At 45.1% G+C, this 16,866-nt stretch overlaps 2 protein-coding genes across 6 annotated transcripts in view; both read right to left on the reverse strand.

Moving 5' to 3' along the window:
• The window catches only part of LOC119161359 (polyprenal reductase), a 28,977-nt gene extending 25,725 nt beyond the window's left edge, over nt 1-3,252 (reverse strand). The window contains exons 1-2 of one of the 2 annotated variants that reach the window (XM_075879476.1): nt 2,586-3,252; nt 1,322-1,467 (exon numbers count right to left, since the gene is read on the reverse strand). In XM_075879476.1, the coding sequence (XP_075735591.1) occupies nt 1,322-1,467; nt 2,586-2,788 (349 nt within the window). In that variant the 5' untranslated portion in view covers nt 2,789-3,252. The remainder of the gene's footprint in view (nt 1-1,321; nt 1,468-2,585) is intronic. The other variant, XM_037413796.2, reaches the window with a different exon arrangement.
• An 8,052-nt stretch (nt 3,253-11,304) lies between these two features.
• Nucleotides 11,305-16,498, reverse strand: LOC142776219 (uncharacterized). 4 transcript variants are annotated; one of them, XM_075879477.1, is made up of 7 exons: nt 16,165-16,498; nt 15,116-15,245; nt 14,296-14,986; nt 14,165-14,224; nt 13,998-14,102; nt 13,829-13,942; nt 11,305-13,531 (listed from the first exon to the last, which is right to left on the reverse strand). In XM_075879477.1, the coding sequence occupies exons 3-7, from the start codon at nt 14,318-14,320 to the stop codon at nt 13,368-13,370; spliced, it is 468 nt and encodes a 155-aa protein (XP_075735592.1). In that variant the 5' UTR covers nt 14,321-14,986; nt 15,116-15,245; nt 16,165-16,498; the 3' UTR covers nt 11,305-13,367. The 4 variants fall into 4 exon arrangements, with proteins under 4 accessions (XP_075735592.1, XP_075735593.1, XP_075735594.1 ...); XM_075879478.1 differs by having other exon boundaries at nt 14,296-15,245; XM_075879479.1 differs by lacking the exon at nt 16,165-16,498 and having other exon boundaries at nt 15,116-16,147.
• Nucleotides 16,499-16,866: the final 368 nt, after the last annotated feature.

The following is a 16,866-nucleotide window of genomic DNA, read 5'->3' on the forward strand; positions in this document are numbered from 1 at the left end:
GGTCGTGCCTGTTGGCCCAAGGTTCCTTAGCATATTGTATGTAATGCCATCCGGTCCAGAGGCCAATTTCTGACGACATGATACTATAGCACATTGCAGCTCACTCAACGTAAATACAGGGTCTGGTTGAGGATGCTAGGCCCAATAGCAAACATTAATTTTTTGGCTGGCTAACGCAACAAAATTATCAAATAAGGGACATTGTGATAAGCCGAGCCAATTGATAAGTTGACAAAATTCATCCTCAACTACAACTTCCTGTTTGCCCATGGCTACAGCAAGAGCACGAAATGGGAAGCTCTGTGATACAGGGCCACTAAATGCTCGAATTACAAGCCAAAATTTCGTAACAGGTGTGTGGGGAGAGAGCGTGCCACAAAAATCATGCCAGCGTCGTTTACCTAAATTTTCTAGTCATCTGCGCATTACACTGTGGATTTTTTGTGCATTTTGTATGCTTCTAAACTTCCGCAACGTTGATATGCCCTTTCGGAACGTCGTCTGATGGCTCTTAAATGTTCATACTCTCCATCAACTGCAGCATAGTCTTTTGGAATCGGGACTTTTTTTGTACATTTGTTCAGATTATCCTGTGGAAATTCAGCAAAGCTTTTAACTGCCATAAGTTCACTAATTTGGTTTGTTAGGCGGTACCAAAATGCTTTCCAGTTCGTCAGTTTGCTGTAGCGCCTAATGTCGTCATTTCGCATGTAGGGGTGATTTATAAGGATGGGGAAATTGTCACTCCCACGTGTTTCCACATCCGTTGTCCATCCCACACTATTCACTAGATCTTCGAAAAACATGGTAACATCTATGCAATTCGAGTAATTATATCCATGGAGAAAAGTTGGCAAGCCGTCATTGGTTAAGTTGGCAGCAGACAGCAATAACTATTATCTCGATTTGTGTTACCCTCGATATGTAATCTATTAGCAAAGGTGGTTGCCACATATGTCCCAGAGCTGAGTTTTAAGAAAACCATAAAGCGTAATATTGAACACCTGGTACAGTGAAGTGCATCTGTCATCACAATAGTGACAGATGACACTAAGCTTGAATTTCATCGCACGAAACCGACATTTTACAGTGCCATCATCTCACATGGTGCACACTTTGGCTTTGAGTACAAAACAAGCAAATATTGGACACAAACATGTCATTAAAGTGAAACAACTGTGAAATGCTACTTCTGTTCAAAACTTCAATCCTCATAGAGTCAAGATGTTATTTGAATCAATACAAAAGTATGGTATACTTGTATGGCCAAACATATATATATATATAACAAAATAATACAGTGACAGTGAATTTTACTTACCAGTCCCAGTTGGTCTTGGCTCAAAGAAATTGACCAGTTTAATGACTGCGCCTGGCAGTGGCAAACCGAAAACGTACGACCGCACCATGAATAGAGTGAAGGCTGTGAAGATGACAACTCCAAACTGATAAAAGTGTTTGAACCATCTGTAAAGACAAAATTAGGGCACTCTTCAAAAACGTATTCTATGTATGAGAGAGGAAACTGAGTGGTCTACAGCAAGTGGCTGCCTACCTTGTTAATTAATTATGCACTTGAAAAACATGGCATGTTGATATGCCCTTTAGGCACATCATTTAGGCACATCAAGAAGATAAAAAGAGAGAAAAGGCTTGTCCTCTTCCACTCTTGAAACCATGGATATCAAACCGAGCAGGTCTTGAAAGGATGCAATGGAGGAATTTATTAATTTGGATTGCTACTGTGCTCCCTGCTTCAGAATGTGCAGCGTACAGGTTAGCCTTGTCTAGATCAAACAGAAACAGCTTGATGGACTTAAAAATAATGCGAAGACATATTTTACCTGCCAGTACTAGCTTAAAAAATAATTTATAAAGAAAAGCTGGAAGACAACATCTTTACATTATTTCACGTCTAGCACACATACTACTCGGCATAGCACTTTAGCAGACCTGCAGAGTGCACTATAGGGCTGCGAGAAAACTGATTTATTCATAGTCACATACATAGTTATGGGCATAAGTTGTATCATGATGTCGTTTACCATTTTGTATGTATCACCTCTTATGCATTTTGTAACAGCCTTCCAAGCTTCTGACGTTTTGTTTTTCTCTTCATGGCAAACTGTTGTATCCTGTTTATGTTTAGGTAATTTAATTGATTGACATTATCATATTTCTGTATAGTATGGTTTTGTTATCTTATTTGTATGCCAATGCTTCTTACCCATTCATTTTAGCTAGCGGGAGCTAGTCAAGCTCTTTCAGTGCAGCTTTTACTTCCGCTATCTTCCAAACATGAAAATAAAGATTCAATTGAATTCAAATTAAATATAGAACTTCACCTCCGAAGAGAAGGCGAGATGCCTCCGAAAGACCTATCACGCACGGTGTTTCTTTTCACGACGTTACATTGATATCAGCATAAAAATAGAGAAAATGGATAAAATAAAAGCACATACGCATAAACAAAAGAAAACTGTTTTGTAATTTATGCTTACAAAAATGTTTCATCCTTGCTCTCAAAGGCGCAATCGCGCAGTACATTTATGGCGAGGTGTACTCGTTGGCAAAACGCATAGTACCTTTTAGGAATTGAAATTCCTCTGAGGAGCCGAGCTTTCTTGTTCGTTTCGGCCACTTTGCCGTAGAGCATCGCCGCCGTCAGCAGCCCCGGCGCAGCATCTTTCTTGCCGAAGTAGCAGCAACTGGACAGGAGCATCGCAGTTGTTACAAGAGTCCAGAAGACGTCCAGAGGATTGAAAATGTCCGTAAGTGCACAGAACATCTTTCGCCGTTAATATTCTTGCTGGCGTACAGCGAACGCTTAGACGGATCAGAGCAGATTCTTCGCCAGTGCGCTGCCGTGGATGCGAAAGAGGACACGCCGAACCTCCCGGCTTCCCAGCGATGCGTTGCAACGTTTCCTCCTCCTTCACCATGCCTTCAAACAGGAAACTCTGCTTCGCTGACCGCGAGCGGCCTCCGGACACACAACGCTAAGTGGTGATAAGACCTAATAACATGTTCTCAGTGAATCCATAAGGAACGTGGAGCGCTGGTGTTTGTTTAAGCCGCACCAGCACGGGAAAAGTGCACATAAAAGCCGGCATACAAAACACCTGCCGGCACATAGAACACCTAGCCAGCACTTGTTGCGCTTGACATCAGCATCATAGGATGAAGTCACCCCACGGAGGAAGAAAAAGTAGGAGAGGGCATGCCCAGCCGGCGCGCTACGTGAAAAGTGCGGTTCACGCTAGGTGGCGTTAGCCGCCGCCTGATCTAAAGGGTACAGCTAGAGTGTACTAGAATGGGGGAGTGGGTCCACTGTGGCCGGCGGCAAGCGGTGCGGGTGAAGCAAAAACGGCGGAAAATTTGGTGGCGCTGCAGTAGCCTTCTCCTGAAGTGACGTCAGTTTCGGCGGGAGCGTGCGAGTCGTGCGGCGGTTCGGGCCGCACGACGCGCTGGCGGGGACGCTGAGCGCTCGATGTTGTCGTCTGCTCGACGCGCCGTCGTCTGTTCGATGCACCGTCGTTCGTGCGCTGTTTTCACAATTTGTCTCCTGGTTCTTTTTTTACACATTATTAGAGACAAAAACAAGTGACATGAAATAAAATGTATGCTTTTTTTCGTGAACGCGTAGGTTTGTATTTCCCTTTGAGCAAAGCCGTCTGGACAAAGAATACGCGGCAGACGGCACGTTTGCGTGCGCAGATATGTGTCTGCTGGTTGCATAACGGAGCGTTCCAAGCTGCTTCAAAAGATTAGAGGATGAGCACGTCTAGGCGTAGAAATTACTGTTGTGTCGTAGGCTGCCAAACCGGATACAGCAGAGTTAAAAACCAGCCCAAGCTCTCACTCTTTGGAGTACCTCAAGACGAAGAAAGACGCCGGCTATGGGACCAGAATCTCAACCGCGCTGATCGGCCCTTGCAAGTCACCGATGCCATTTGCGAGCTGCACTTCGAGCAAAAATACATACTAAGGCAATATGTACATATTATCGAAGGCCGAGAAGTATATCCTCTTCAGACCCCGCGTACATTAAAATGCACATTTGTTTCAACCTCAATTTTGAATTTCGCGCTTCTTCCGTAGCAAAAACTGCATGTGCGATCGCATCGCCCATCATGTGCTGCCATCTGGTGAAAAATACAGGAGGCATAGCACAGAGGGAGCTGAGTTCTGCGCTGTCAAACATGGCGTCTTTCTCGACTTCGACATTCTACTCGCGGCGTCCAAGTAAGTTGCATTATACTCACTACTGGTCATGTATTGATATGTAATTAATGTTATAATCTGGTTGTTAAGTGCTGAGGAGTAATTCCTGCATGGTGCGCAACATTAAAGGCCTGTATTTTTGTTTCCACAAGCTGTTTTCTTGAAGTGTACATTACAATGCACACTCGGTCTCAATGCCTATGTATGCCAGCGTGTGCATCTAATGTTTTCATGCGTTTGATTACTCTTTGGCGTAATACTTCGGCTTTTATTTCACATAGGACTCAGTGATAAAGAAGCGGAGCGGGTCCTGGAAGCAATAGCCAGCAACGACACTTCAGACATAGAATTGTCCGATGATGAAGTGGACAACCCCTCTTTTGTTGTCGGTGATGCCGCGCCGGTGATGCAGTGCTCCGATGGTAAGCGATTCACTAACCATTTTTATAGGTGTACCAAAGTTGTTCATTTTGGCTGATGGGGAGCGTTCTTTACAGATGTATCCAGTGAGGAGGAAGAAGAGCAGAATTCGAGCAGTACGCGCTCTCGAGACGCTACGTGGAGAAGAGGAGTCTCATTTGACTCGGCCATCAGCGACGTGCGGTGTGCACCGGACACGTCACCCGATGTCAGACAGCATTGGCGGCCAAGTGACTATTTCCGACAATACTTGTCAGACGCCGCGTTTGAAACTATGCAGGAAAAGACAGCTGTCGCGTTCCACCTAAAGACGGGGAAAATTCTTAATTCCTCATGTTCCGAAATGCAGAATTTTCTGGGTGCGACGTTGATGATGAGCTGTCTTGGCTACCCACAGATGCGTCTCTATTGGGCACGGGGCACAAGGGTGCCTGCCATTGCCGACGTCCTCACCCGAGACCGGTTTTTCACGCTTCGCAGCAACTTCAAAGTTGTTAATGATCTTGACTATACCGAACAAGATCAAAAAAACGATCGTCTCTGGAAGGTCCGACCAATCTTAAACGAGGTCCAAGCAGCATGCCGCAAGCTCCCAAGACCACCTTCCGTGTGTATTGACGAACAAATAATACCATTTACAGGCGTCACTACACTGAAGCAGTATGTGCCTGGAAAGCCTCACCCTACAGGCTTGAAAAACTTCGTGATTGCCAGCCCCAGTGGACTCGTCTTGGATTTCGACATTTACCAGGGGAAAACTTTCCTCAAGATTGGCAATAGCCCGGACCTTGGGCTCGGGCCAAATGTTGTGCAAGTCTTTGCAAAAACACTGCCTAGTGGGACATCGCTCTTTTTTGACCGATATTTTACGACAATGCCACTTATTGAACAGCTTGGAAAACTGAATCTTCGAGGAACGGGTACGATTATGAAAAATCGTGTACCCAGAACAGCAAATCTCGAGGACGACAAATGCCTATCCAAGCGAGGTAGAGGAACGAGTTCACAAACCGTGAATGTCTCCACTGGTACCTGCTTAGTCAAATGGCTGGACAACAAGGTCATCACATTTGCCTCAAATCACGTTGGTGAGGAACCATTTGGGCAGTGCAGCAGATGGTCCAAAAAGGAGAAGGTGTACCAAGACGTTCCTCGCCCTGCTGTGGTGGAGGAGTACAACCGCAACATGGGCGGGGTGGACATGTCAGACAGGATGCTAAGCCTGTATCCCACGACACAGCGTACAAAAAAGTGGACAGTCAGGACCATGATTTTCATTTGTGATCTTGCAGCTGTGAACTCTTGGCTGCAGTACAAAGAAGACTCTGCTCTTCTTCATGTGCCAAAGAAAAACATCCTTGGACTGCTCGAGTTCAAGATGTCGCTTGCACACTACCTGTTGTCAAAAACCAGGTGTAGTGAAGAATCTGGAGATTATGAGCCTCCATGCAAAGTGCTAAAAGCTAAAGTTGTGCCCCTGCCTCCTGAGCCGAAAAGAACAACTAAAGCAGACCACATGCCAGAACTGGTGAACCAAGGATCGTCATCGAGGTGCCGAAACCCAGGATGTTCGCAGCGAACAAAGTTTCGATGCACAACATGCAACATCTTTCTCTGCATTACAACCACGCGGAACTGCTACAAGCAATTTCACACGAAATGATGGCGCTTTTGGTAGCAGCAGTAAATTTCAGATAAAAGTGAATTTTGACACTTTCTTATGTGCTGAGACCCAGTGTGCATTATAATGCACATCCTGGTGTGTGAAATCTGTTCATGCTAAAGTTGCAATATTTTTCTGGGGCAATAAAGTATATGTAGATGTTCCAAAAATGTGTTTTGATTTCACCTGTGTGGCGAAAAATTCACTCGGGTCTGAAGAGGATATATAGAGCGGGGAAAGCCGGAACTTCGCAGTGATGCTGTACCCATAATTATACCTCATCTCCTGAAGTGTCCTGACGAGCAGCCCACACCGGAGCAGTCAACGAAGAAGAGAGCGGCTTCACCACCAACCTGTGAAGACCAGCCGTCAAAAAGAACTGCGCTGCAATCAGTTGAGCCGCAACTGAGATTTGAAGATTGCGAAAGTGCGAGGCAAAGCGACAACGCATTTGAACTTGAAGACGTTGTCCGGCCAAACGACCACTGGGCAATGCACAAGTTTCGTCATTATGACGGAATTGCTTATGTTTCGGCCTCCCTAAGTCGTGAACTCGTAAGCATCGAAAAGACTGTGCTCATGAATTACGGTACCGACCGGAGTGAAGTGATTTGTCGGACATATGTTCGGAAGACGCTGATCTCCGAAAAGGTCGCCTATAACCTTGAAGATGCCAAACAAGTCCTGGACTGCGCAGAATCTCTTCACCCTTGCAGAGGAGCAGGTAGGGCGAAGGACTTCACCTATGACGTTCTTACGAAGAAACTGGAGCAGCAAATCTCTCATTCCGACGGCCTTGTCTTCAGTGTCACGTGCAAAGGAGCGGTTAAACAACAAGGTGAGTGCGGCAAACGTTTATTGAGACGTCACTTGTAATTGTACAATTAATCAATCAGTAACCTGTTTAATGCTAGAACATTTGTGTGGCCCCTAATTTTTGTAGTACTCATTAACATTTACGAAAGAATAGTTTGCCTACAGAAAGTGAAAGTGCATAAATTGCGTTTCAAACATGCATGGTAAAAAACTGGAAGCTCTTCATAATTTTTTTCTCGTATACTTCCAGGTTCTTCATGCATTTCATGCAAGTACGTGAGGAAAGTAATACTCACCAGAAAAAGCTACCTAAAACGAAAAGAGCGAAGAAACTCAGTCTCCACCAAACTGCGGGTCCTGAGTCAGAGAAACAAGCGGATGGCGACAAGGCTGTTGGACATTGCTGGTCGTCTCGAAGAGATGAGGGCAAACAATGCGAATGTCGCGGATAAAATACTAGAGGATAAAATATCGTCACTACCGCGAAAGCAGCAGGCAAGTGTTCGCGCTTGCTTTCAAGCTGCCAAACAAACCAGCAAGCAGGGCATGCGCTACAATCAGGAGTGGATCCTCGAGTGTTTACTCATGAAACTAAAGAGTCCCCGGCTTTATCAGCACATCAGAAAGAACGAAATTCTCATGATGCCCAGCAACACTACTTTGAAAAGATACTTGAGGTCATACGAGTCGGCCTTCGGTTTTAATCAAGCAGTAATGAACACTCTAAAGAAAAAAACCGCGAGCATGTCAGACCTCGAAAGACACGGCGGACTATTGGTGGACGAAATGAAATTGTCAGAACATTTCAATGTGACGGCGTCTGGCCAGATTCAAGGCTTCGTGGACCTTGGAGAATTTACGAAGCCCGAAGACAAGTACCAGCAATGTGATCACGGCATGGTCATCATGTTTGTGCCTTTCGCTGGAAAATGGAGCCAAATTGTGGGCGTTTTTGCGACAAAAGGAAATGTGAGAGGAGACATTTTATTGAAAATTCTCATGGAAGCTACCATCCTCGTGGAACAGGCGGGCTTGTTCGTCGACCACATCACTTGTGACGGAGCCCCCTGGAATCGAAAAATGTGGAAGCTAGCGGGGGTGTCGGCGTCATCGAAGAAAATAAATGGCGCCATACAGCATCCTGTCGACGAGATGAGGAAATTGCACTTTATCTCCGATTTCCCGCATCTGCTAAAATGCCTCAGGAATGGTCTTCTCCAGAAAGGCTTTGCAACACCAGACGGATTGGTACGTATAGATTCATGGTTGACATTTTACAAAGATTGTGTTTTTTGCATACATTGCATTACCTCAACCTATATTTCTAGGTGTCTGTGCATCCGGTTCGGGAGGCGTACCTTCTAGACAGAAGTGTTAGGACACTGAAAGTTATGCCCAATTTGACCGAGACGCATCTGGAACCAAACTCATTTGAGAAGATGAGAACCCCTTTCGCCTTCCAACTATTCGGTCCATATGTCCTACGGGGCCTGGCCTTCTACAAGGAGGACATCGAGAGAAGGTGTGGCAGCATCGAGGCAACTCAGCTGTTCTTCTCGTGAGTTGCGCCTACGTTCCAAATGAATTAAGTGTAATCGTAAACATCTCAAACGCATGATGAGCGCTCTTCTGACATACATTCTTTTTGTTTATTTTGCAGGAAGATCCAACGACTGATCACCGTGATGACTTCCAGGTTTCGGGCCGAAGCGCTGAGACCAGCTTCTACAGACGTGGCATTCCTGTCCAATTTTCTGGACTTCCTGAATGACTGGGAATCATTCAGTGACAACAAGCGGCACTTTCTCAGCGAGTCCACTGCCATAGGTTTTAGGGTCACTATAGCAAATACCCTTTCATTGCTGAAGTACCTGACAGAGAGCGTTGGATTCAAATATCTCATGACATCTCGACTTAGCACCGATCCCGTGGAACATTTCTTCGGCATCGTTCGCCAGTCAAGTGGCTGCAACGCGCGCCCCTCTCCGGATGAGTTTCTAATAACCGTCAACTGCTTGTCCTTTTATAACTTGGCGCACAGTGTGGACAGCGCAAACGCAAACCCTGACATGATAAACGCTCTTGTCACTGTGCATGACAGACAGGGTCTAAAGGTCACGCACAAAAAAATTGATGATCTTATATCACAGGGAAAACTTGGCGAGGTCGAAAGCACGATTGCCACGATGCCAGAAAAGTTTGCTGACCACATCGATGTGACTTTGGAGAAGAGTGACTCGAGACTCATTTACTACACAGCAGGGTACGTGGCCAGAAAGTGTGTATTGAAGTTGGCATGCGTACAATGCAAAGAAGTGCTTCTGTTTGAGAAAGCTGTCGCGGTTGCTGAACAGCTCCCTTCGCAATTCACGGAGCAATGCGACTGGGGTGGACTTCTGTACCCCTCACGACAGCTGTATGATTTCATTGCCTCACTTGAAAACTTGTTTACTGAATGTTTCAGTGTTTCCATGTTGCACACAGATAGCATCTCTGACATCCTTTCATTGGTGAAAACTAATTTTCTGAACTCGAAAGCGGTCGGCTGTCCAGACCACAAAGATGCAGTGAGCACAAAGCTCGTTTCGTTCTACGTGCTCACTCGCCTTCACTTCTTAGTGAAGGGAATGAACAGGGAAAACGCTTCGAAACGAGCGAGAGCAAAACACTTAAAGCTTAGCAGGACAACATAGAGCCTGACGTTCCTTGAGCGACGGTGTCGAAGTCTTTCGATGATATTTATTTTGTTTTTTATATTTATGCGAAAAGCTTGCGCAGTCAATTTAAAATAAAATATTTTGCGCATATCACTTCTTTATTGGTGTCTTTCAGACTTCCTATCTATAGGTGAAAACACGTTCATGTTTCGAGCAAATGTTTGCATGGACACGTACCGCAGGCACGAAGAGAAAAGGTAAAATATAACATATTTCATTAATACCTACAACGTATACCAGCACTAGATGCCGAACAAAAACTCATCATAAAACCACCGCGACGGACGTGCGTCCGCCCTATAAGTCATTTCCTACGAATAGCACAGTTGCCGTCCGATGTGACTAAACTTCCTTTGCCAACACCCTCACGTAATCGCAACAGGACTGGTTCAGTTTTTCAATAATATCACGCGTCCCTAACGAATAGCTGCAAATTTGCAGAAGGGTTCGCATACTTTAGCTTTAATTCTCGTGATAACAGCTGGTAACTTTAGTCTTGCATCATATTCAATTTGCTGCCGTGAGTCTAAATTTGCACCAAACGCAAACTTACTTATATATCCCAGTTATATTGACATTTTTAAAAGCATCGCAGTTAATGCTCATATTACACTTTCGATGCGTACGTTTTCGCAAAAGCCAAATTCAACTTACGCTCTTGATTGTAAACAATTACCGTGGAAATCACGGTACTTGCGTGCGTGACTACCTATACGAGCAGGGCGTTTCGCAATATAAACATTTAGATTTTGTTGAACTGGCGCGGAAGCACGGTGCGACGCCGTTCACGGCCACGCACGCACGAACGAAGCAACAACGCTGCGAGACTGCGCCAGACGCGCGAGCAGCACGCGAACCGCGCGAACTATCAGACTACCCACCCGTCGCGAACCGCGTGGCAAAGGGGACTTGTAACCATGGCAACCACGGCTAAGTCTTCAGGTGAAGGCGATGGTAGCGCCACCTGGATTTTCCGAAAAAAACGCCTCAGCGTGGAGCCTTCAGTGGACCCACTCCCCCATTCTAGTACACTCTAGGTACAGCCATAGAGAAATAAAAAAAAGGTTAAGAGTGAACACTCCCGTAGACCCCAGTGGTCCAATCGACCCTAGCACACCTGGTGGTTGGTGAGAGCAAGTGGCGTGCGCTTCCTGTTTCGGTTTCACTGGCGCAAGTTTTGAATTACTTTGCGTAACCGACGTTTGGCGATGGCGAAAGTTCATGATTTCAGACCACTTTTAATCGCCCAAATGGATAGTTTTTGTAGGTAGTTTTGATTTAGCGATTTCCTGTTTTGTTTTGTTTAGTGGTTCGTGCGAATTGGTCGTGACGTAATTTTTATTTCGATTAAGTTATAATAAAAAAAGATGCAGGTAATGATAATTCACTACGATTTTATTCACCGCGCTTGTGTTTTTCTTTTCGAACAAGTGATCAATGTATATATCAGTCAAAGAGACAGAGTATCCGCAATGTTTTATTCAAAGGCAAGGTAGAGTCTGAGAATATAAAAAGCACAATATGACAAAGGTAGACAACAAATGCATCTCGCCTTACAAATCAATTGTAACAAATATTGTAACAAATACAGAGAGAACACAGACAACGCACACATCGCTAGAGTTGGCAGAAGCCGAGAAGCTGGTGAAGTATGGCACACCGGGCCAGTGGGTAAGTAAGGATCTATGGCAAAAACACAGTGCACAATGCTGATGAAGACGGAAGAAGTGACATATACACAGCAATGAAGTCACGAATTACGCCCGGGGTTAACCGAAATAATGCATAGAAAAAAAGAGCGCACAGAAACCACACGACACAATATAGCAGAAAGGCAAAGGTGCAGTGTGCTGGCTGTGCTTAAGAACAGCTAGCCCAAAATGAAAAAAAAAAAAGCAGACTCGATGCCTGCTTGTCCTCAGAAAGGTAGGGCTTTGCAGCTTGCTCACTACGTGAAAGACAAACTTTATGCTACAACACTGGCAGGTCTTGTGGCTCTTCTTATGCGTCGCCTTCATCAAAAACTTAAGATTCCAAGTGATTTGCGTCTGGGTGTTGTTGTGACGCTTGCGAGCTAAAATAGATTGTAGTCATCACTTATCCAGAATTGTGGACCTTAATTGGTGCTACGAGAGTGGTGGAGGAGGTCACATTCATCATCCTCGACATTTCCGTATTCTGACAGCTTGTTGAAGAGTTTTCTTATGCAGGTGTGCTTCAGGCCACAAATAAATTGTGCTACATTGGGGTTGGTGTTGCAACCCTGTTTTTGCCTAATGTGGCCAAATATGTTCTCTAGAGGATCCTGTTGAAGCCTGCGTGTTAACAGGTATTCAAAATTGTAATTTTTGGAGAGGTCGTCCCATAGTTGACAAAAAGCCTGAATTGTAATTTGCCAACCTACGATGGTTTGTGGTTGACGTCTGCCAACAAACTGCCATGATGCAATCCAATGAAGCTGGCCTCGGAGGAAGTCAATCAGCTCTGAATCATTTTTCATGATTGCATGCCGCAGCTTTTGCGAAGTTCTTTTTTTACTCGAGCTGATCAAGGCATCGAAAATCCTGTCCATACGATCACAAAATTGAGCTGTAGTGATAGCCGAGGCAGGCAGCACCTTCGCATACACCATTGCCGTGATAGCAATCGAAACTGATGCACTGAGGACCTGAGTTGCTCTGCTGACCTTCATATTAGAAAAAGGTTTCTGATGAACGTGCCGTTCAGTCAACTTTGGAGCCAATCGCAACCGCAACTCATGTGAGGATTGGTAAAGGCTTACAATGTGTGACCAGTTAACGATGTCATCCCCAATGTATAACTTGTGTGCTTGGACATTATTGCGCGTTGCTTCAATTAAATGCGGAACATCAAAAATGTAATACACCCACTCACCATTAACTTAAAAAAAAGGCTTTGTTACAGTCACTCTTAGTTGGTTAGCGAGACTTACATTTGAACTGCCCTGGTCACAAATGACTGCTTTCACTGCAATATTAATGCTCCTAAGCTCCAAAATGAGTGACACCAGCAAGTTATGCATAACAGATGATGGTGTTGATGTGTGTAAAAGCAACCGGTTGAACCCACTTTCTCGAAACACCAACGAGAAGAAAAACCAGTGCTCGATCAGCAATGGTTGAAGTGCGATGAGTGCCATCATCTGTAAAACCCTGGACAACGTCTCTTGCAGCATCATAGTACATATTCTTTTTGAGTGCTATTTCGTCGAAAACTAAAGCACACACTCGGTCCCGTTCATTCCAAGCTTGAGTATTTGTTGCAATGGAAGAAAGGATTCCTGGAATTATGCCTGGAGTCATCTTTACATTAGCTAGCCACCTCCTTAATGTACGCCGGGAGGGCAAAGAGAAATATGGAGCCAGAAATCGGTATGCTCGCGGACCTCGGAAGTTTAAGTGAAGAGCGAATTTCTTGAACCACACGGGAAACCGCTTGCCCTTGCGTTTGGGCCTCAAGCGAACATGTGCAGAAAGAAGTTTAAAAACCTCCTCGGTGACGTGCGGTCAGATAACTCCAAGGGCCTTTGAAGTCGATGACAGTGCTTGGTGAGGCTGTCTCCGCAGTCTTTTGATAGTTTTCCGCTGTGCTGCTACTTTGGCTTGCAGATATTTAATGGTTTGCTTGTACTTCATTGATGGAGACATTGTCGCTGGCACACAGGAACGCACTGCAATAAACAAAAAATGGATGTAAAAGCGAGGAAGAACTAATCCCATACGAGCACTTTCCTCGCTCTTTCAGACCCAAGGTGCACAACTTTCTGTGGTGCAAAGTTTTCAATTCCACTACCTAAAAACAAACCATTCACAATGTTGACAATGCACAAAAAAAAAATGAAAATCACTGAGAGCCCACCCTTACATTTTGTAAGTGCACACGTAGTGTCCTTTTGAGGATAGTTTCCTCAGAATGTCCTAAACATAAAATAGCACATTAAAAACAGCTACAATAAAAGCATAGTCACCATTTTCTCTAAGGCACTCAGGCATGGAGCTGTTGGCGGAGACGTCTTCTGGAGGGTCTTGTGAAGCTTGTTCAGTGCCTCGGACAGTGCTGTCGGAACAATCTTGCGAGCGGCCTGCGGAAGTCTCTATATCAATCCACTCTGGTGTTGAAGTGAACATACAACTTACCGGTCACACAAGTTCCTTTTGTGACAGCTGAACGACTGGTTAATGTTTTCTCCGGCAAGACGAAGTCAGCAGAAATTCTTTCACCGGCTACAAGGGAGCTGCCATCTGCAAAGGTTTGGTCAACAGTCAATTTGGGTAAAAAAAAGAAATCGCGACACTGAACGCACCCTGCTCATCGGGGCACCTCAATGTGTGGGAGCCGCTTTTTGAAGCCTCTACCGCAGGTCCTGAAGAAATGAAATTATGACAATGTGTCAGTAAGAGGCTTAAAATAACACAAACTGAAGCTCATCCGCACCTTGCAGTGCAGCTTCTGCAGTCATGTCACAGTCACTATTTGAAGCGACGCTCAGAGAACCGGCATGTATGTGCAGTTGGTACAAGTTACAAAGCTTGTAGCATGAGTAAACTTAAACAGCTCTTTCAAACGCACAAATTGGTCGAACGTGGAAGAAAAGAGAAGGCACCAACTAGGAAACAAGTAATTTGTGATTTTTGGAATTATCAACAGTGCCAGCTTTCACTGATGAAAGGTATATGTACATGTGCACTCAGGATTGAAGATAACGTGAAATAGCCCTTTAAAGTCTTTCAAAACAAGTTGCGCAGGTCAAGAGCATCAAAAAATGACAGAAATGTAAAGCTGCTGTTAGGAAGGTAATAGCCCACAATTCACAAAATTTAAGACTTTCCAAGTGTTACTTCTATAGTGAGGTTTCTCCATCGGCTACAAACATCTTCGCGATTAACTGTCGCCACTGATTCAATACAAGTGGCTGCTATTGCACATATTTGAGTTTCAGTCAATCACTTACATGGTGCAGCTGGTTGCACACTGGGAACAGCTATTCTTGTAAGCCTTGTGTGACCAGGGTACATGATACTGAGCAGCAAAATGGTCGCTACAAACCCTGTACGTTACGTACAATAGGCGGGCCGGCTTACTCAGGAGATCATCGCGTCCAGCATACTGCATCCATGCTTTCATCCTGCATTGGCAATGAACTATCAGCTGAAAGGGGAAGTGCTTGAATAGCGATTTTTTATTGTTACCCTCACTGAGCAAGTACGAACAGTAAGCCTAAAGACATGCAAACCATACAAAAGCTTTAACACACCTGCCGTTCCGTGGTATGCGGAAGAAACTCGTCCCAGGCTTCTTGTGGGTTCTGCCATTGTCGAAGCACCATGATACACAGCAGTAGCTGCCGTAGATTGGACCGCCGGACGGCATGGCATCAGCGCGGTCTGAAAATGTTAGTAAGTGGATGCTTCGCTGTCAAATTACGAAAAAGATATGTGCACGTCATAAGTGTACCAGCAAACCCCTTTGAATGATTAGCTAATCGATGCACAATACAAAACCAGTGATACATCTCTGACCCATAAAACTCTGACTTACAAAGATAGACGTCAAGACCACGTACAAAGATCTCCAGAAGTTTGCAGGCCGCTATCCCTTGTAATGCAACGGTATCGCGGCCTGGGAACTTTAGAACACCTTCGTGCGTACGCAGTATCAGCAGTACATTGGGAAGAAAAATCGTAGTTGAAATTTGTGCGGTAAAATTATATTGGAAACGTCAAAAAAATTTGTGGGCAGCTTGCACTAGTGGCACAAGGCTAGCGAACAAACGAAGATGATGGCCACTTGGCTAGTCCAGATTTGCCTCCGGCACACCAAGAATTATTCGTGTTCCGAGCCTTCGGGAAACGCGTCGTGAAGCATGCGAGGCCCAGCGAACGCTTCTCAATATTTTGCACCGAGCCACCAAGCCTATGACCTAGCTGCCCAGCTATGCTCAGCGCACAGACGCTCGCGTCCGTGGCAGACGCAGCACGCGTCGCCTCGGCTTGACGCCGTGCCGCCTTTGCTATACTGCATACGTTGCACAATGTTCCCATCTAGCCGCCGCATAGAGCCAAAAACTTTCTTTTTAGAGAACCTCCCCGTCCTTACAAGCTTCAGAAAAAGGTTACAACTGCGTGAATGAGACGCCACGTAAGAAACAAACTCGCACACACGAAGCGCAACGTGTGTGTGTGCATCTTTCTATGTTTGTTGCATGGTGTCTTATTCGCGCAGGTGTAACCATTTTCTTAAAAAATGACCCAACAAGCCCAACAACATGTCATTCAACAAGCTTCGCTTGAAAACGTGCCTCACCTGTTATCTCACGCACGAAAACGCCGAAGCAGCCGACGTTGACGAAAGCGACGAAAGCTTCCCGCTGTCAGTCATGCATGGGCTTGTCGCTGGGTGGATGGTGTTTATGACAGTACAGCTGAAGAAAAATAATGGCGTAAGGTGTGTTGAATAAATTGTTTTTATGTATAAAGAACATACCAGATTTGGGCGTATAATTATTATTTTGTAAAAAAAATTTTGTTGCATTGATTATAACTGTTTTTTTGCGCTTGCGTCCTCTGACGTTTGGTGAGAGCACTAGTTCGTTACGTAGTCGTGACGCACTTCCTGAGGCCAGGTTTCGTGGAGTGTCCTCTCTTGTCTTTTTCTTTCTCTATGGTACAGCCACATCCATCCACCCATCCATCCATCTATCGTGGAAGAAACAGGAAAGGTGGGAGAAAACACGGAGGAAGGAAAGGTGGGAGAAAATGACATCATGGCAGCATTCACTGGGCACAATGGCGGCGTTGTTATGGTTACGTGTCGCGCAGTGCATAGTTTCCATAAAATGGTAGTGTATAGGTGTTCTGTGGTTTCCATAAGGTTTCCCAAAATTATATTAAGAAACTCTATGGTGGTTTCAATATTAAGAAACTATGGCGCAGTGGACGATAGTTATAGCGCGAGGGCAGAGAGAAAGACACGAGCGTTTTCGTGTCCTTCTTGTCTCTGTGTCGT

The sequence above is a fragment of the Rhipicephalus microplus genome, chromosome X (genome assembly GCF_043290135.1).
Source record: "Rhipicephalus microplus isolate Deutch F79 chromosome X, USDA_Rmic, whole genome shotgun sequence".
NCBI classification, from domain to species: Eukaryota; Metazoa; Arthropoda; class Arachnida; order Ixodida; family Ixodidae; genus Rhipicephalus; species Rhipicephalus microplus.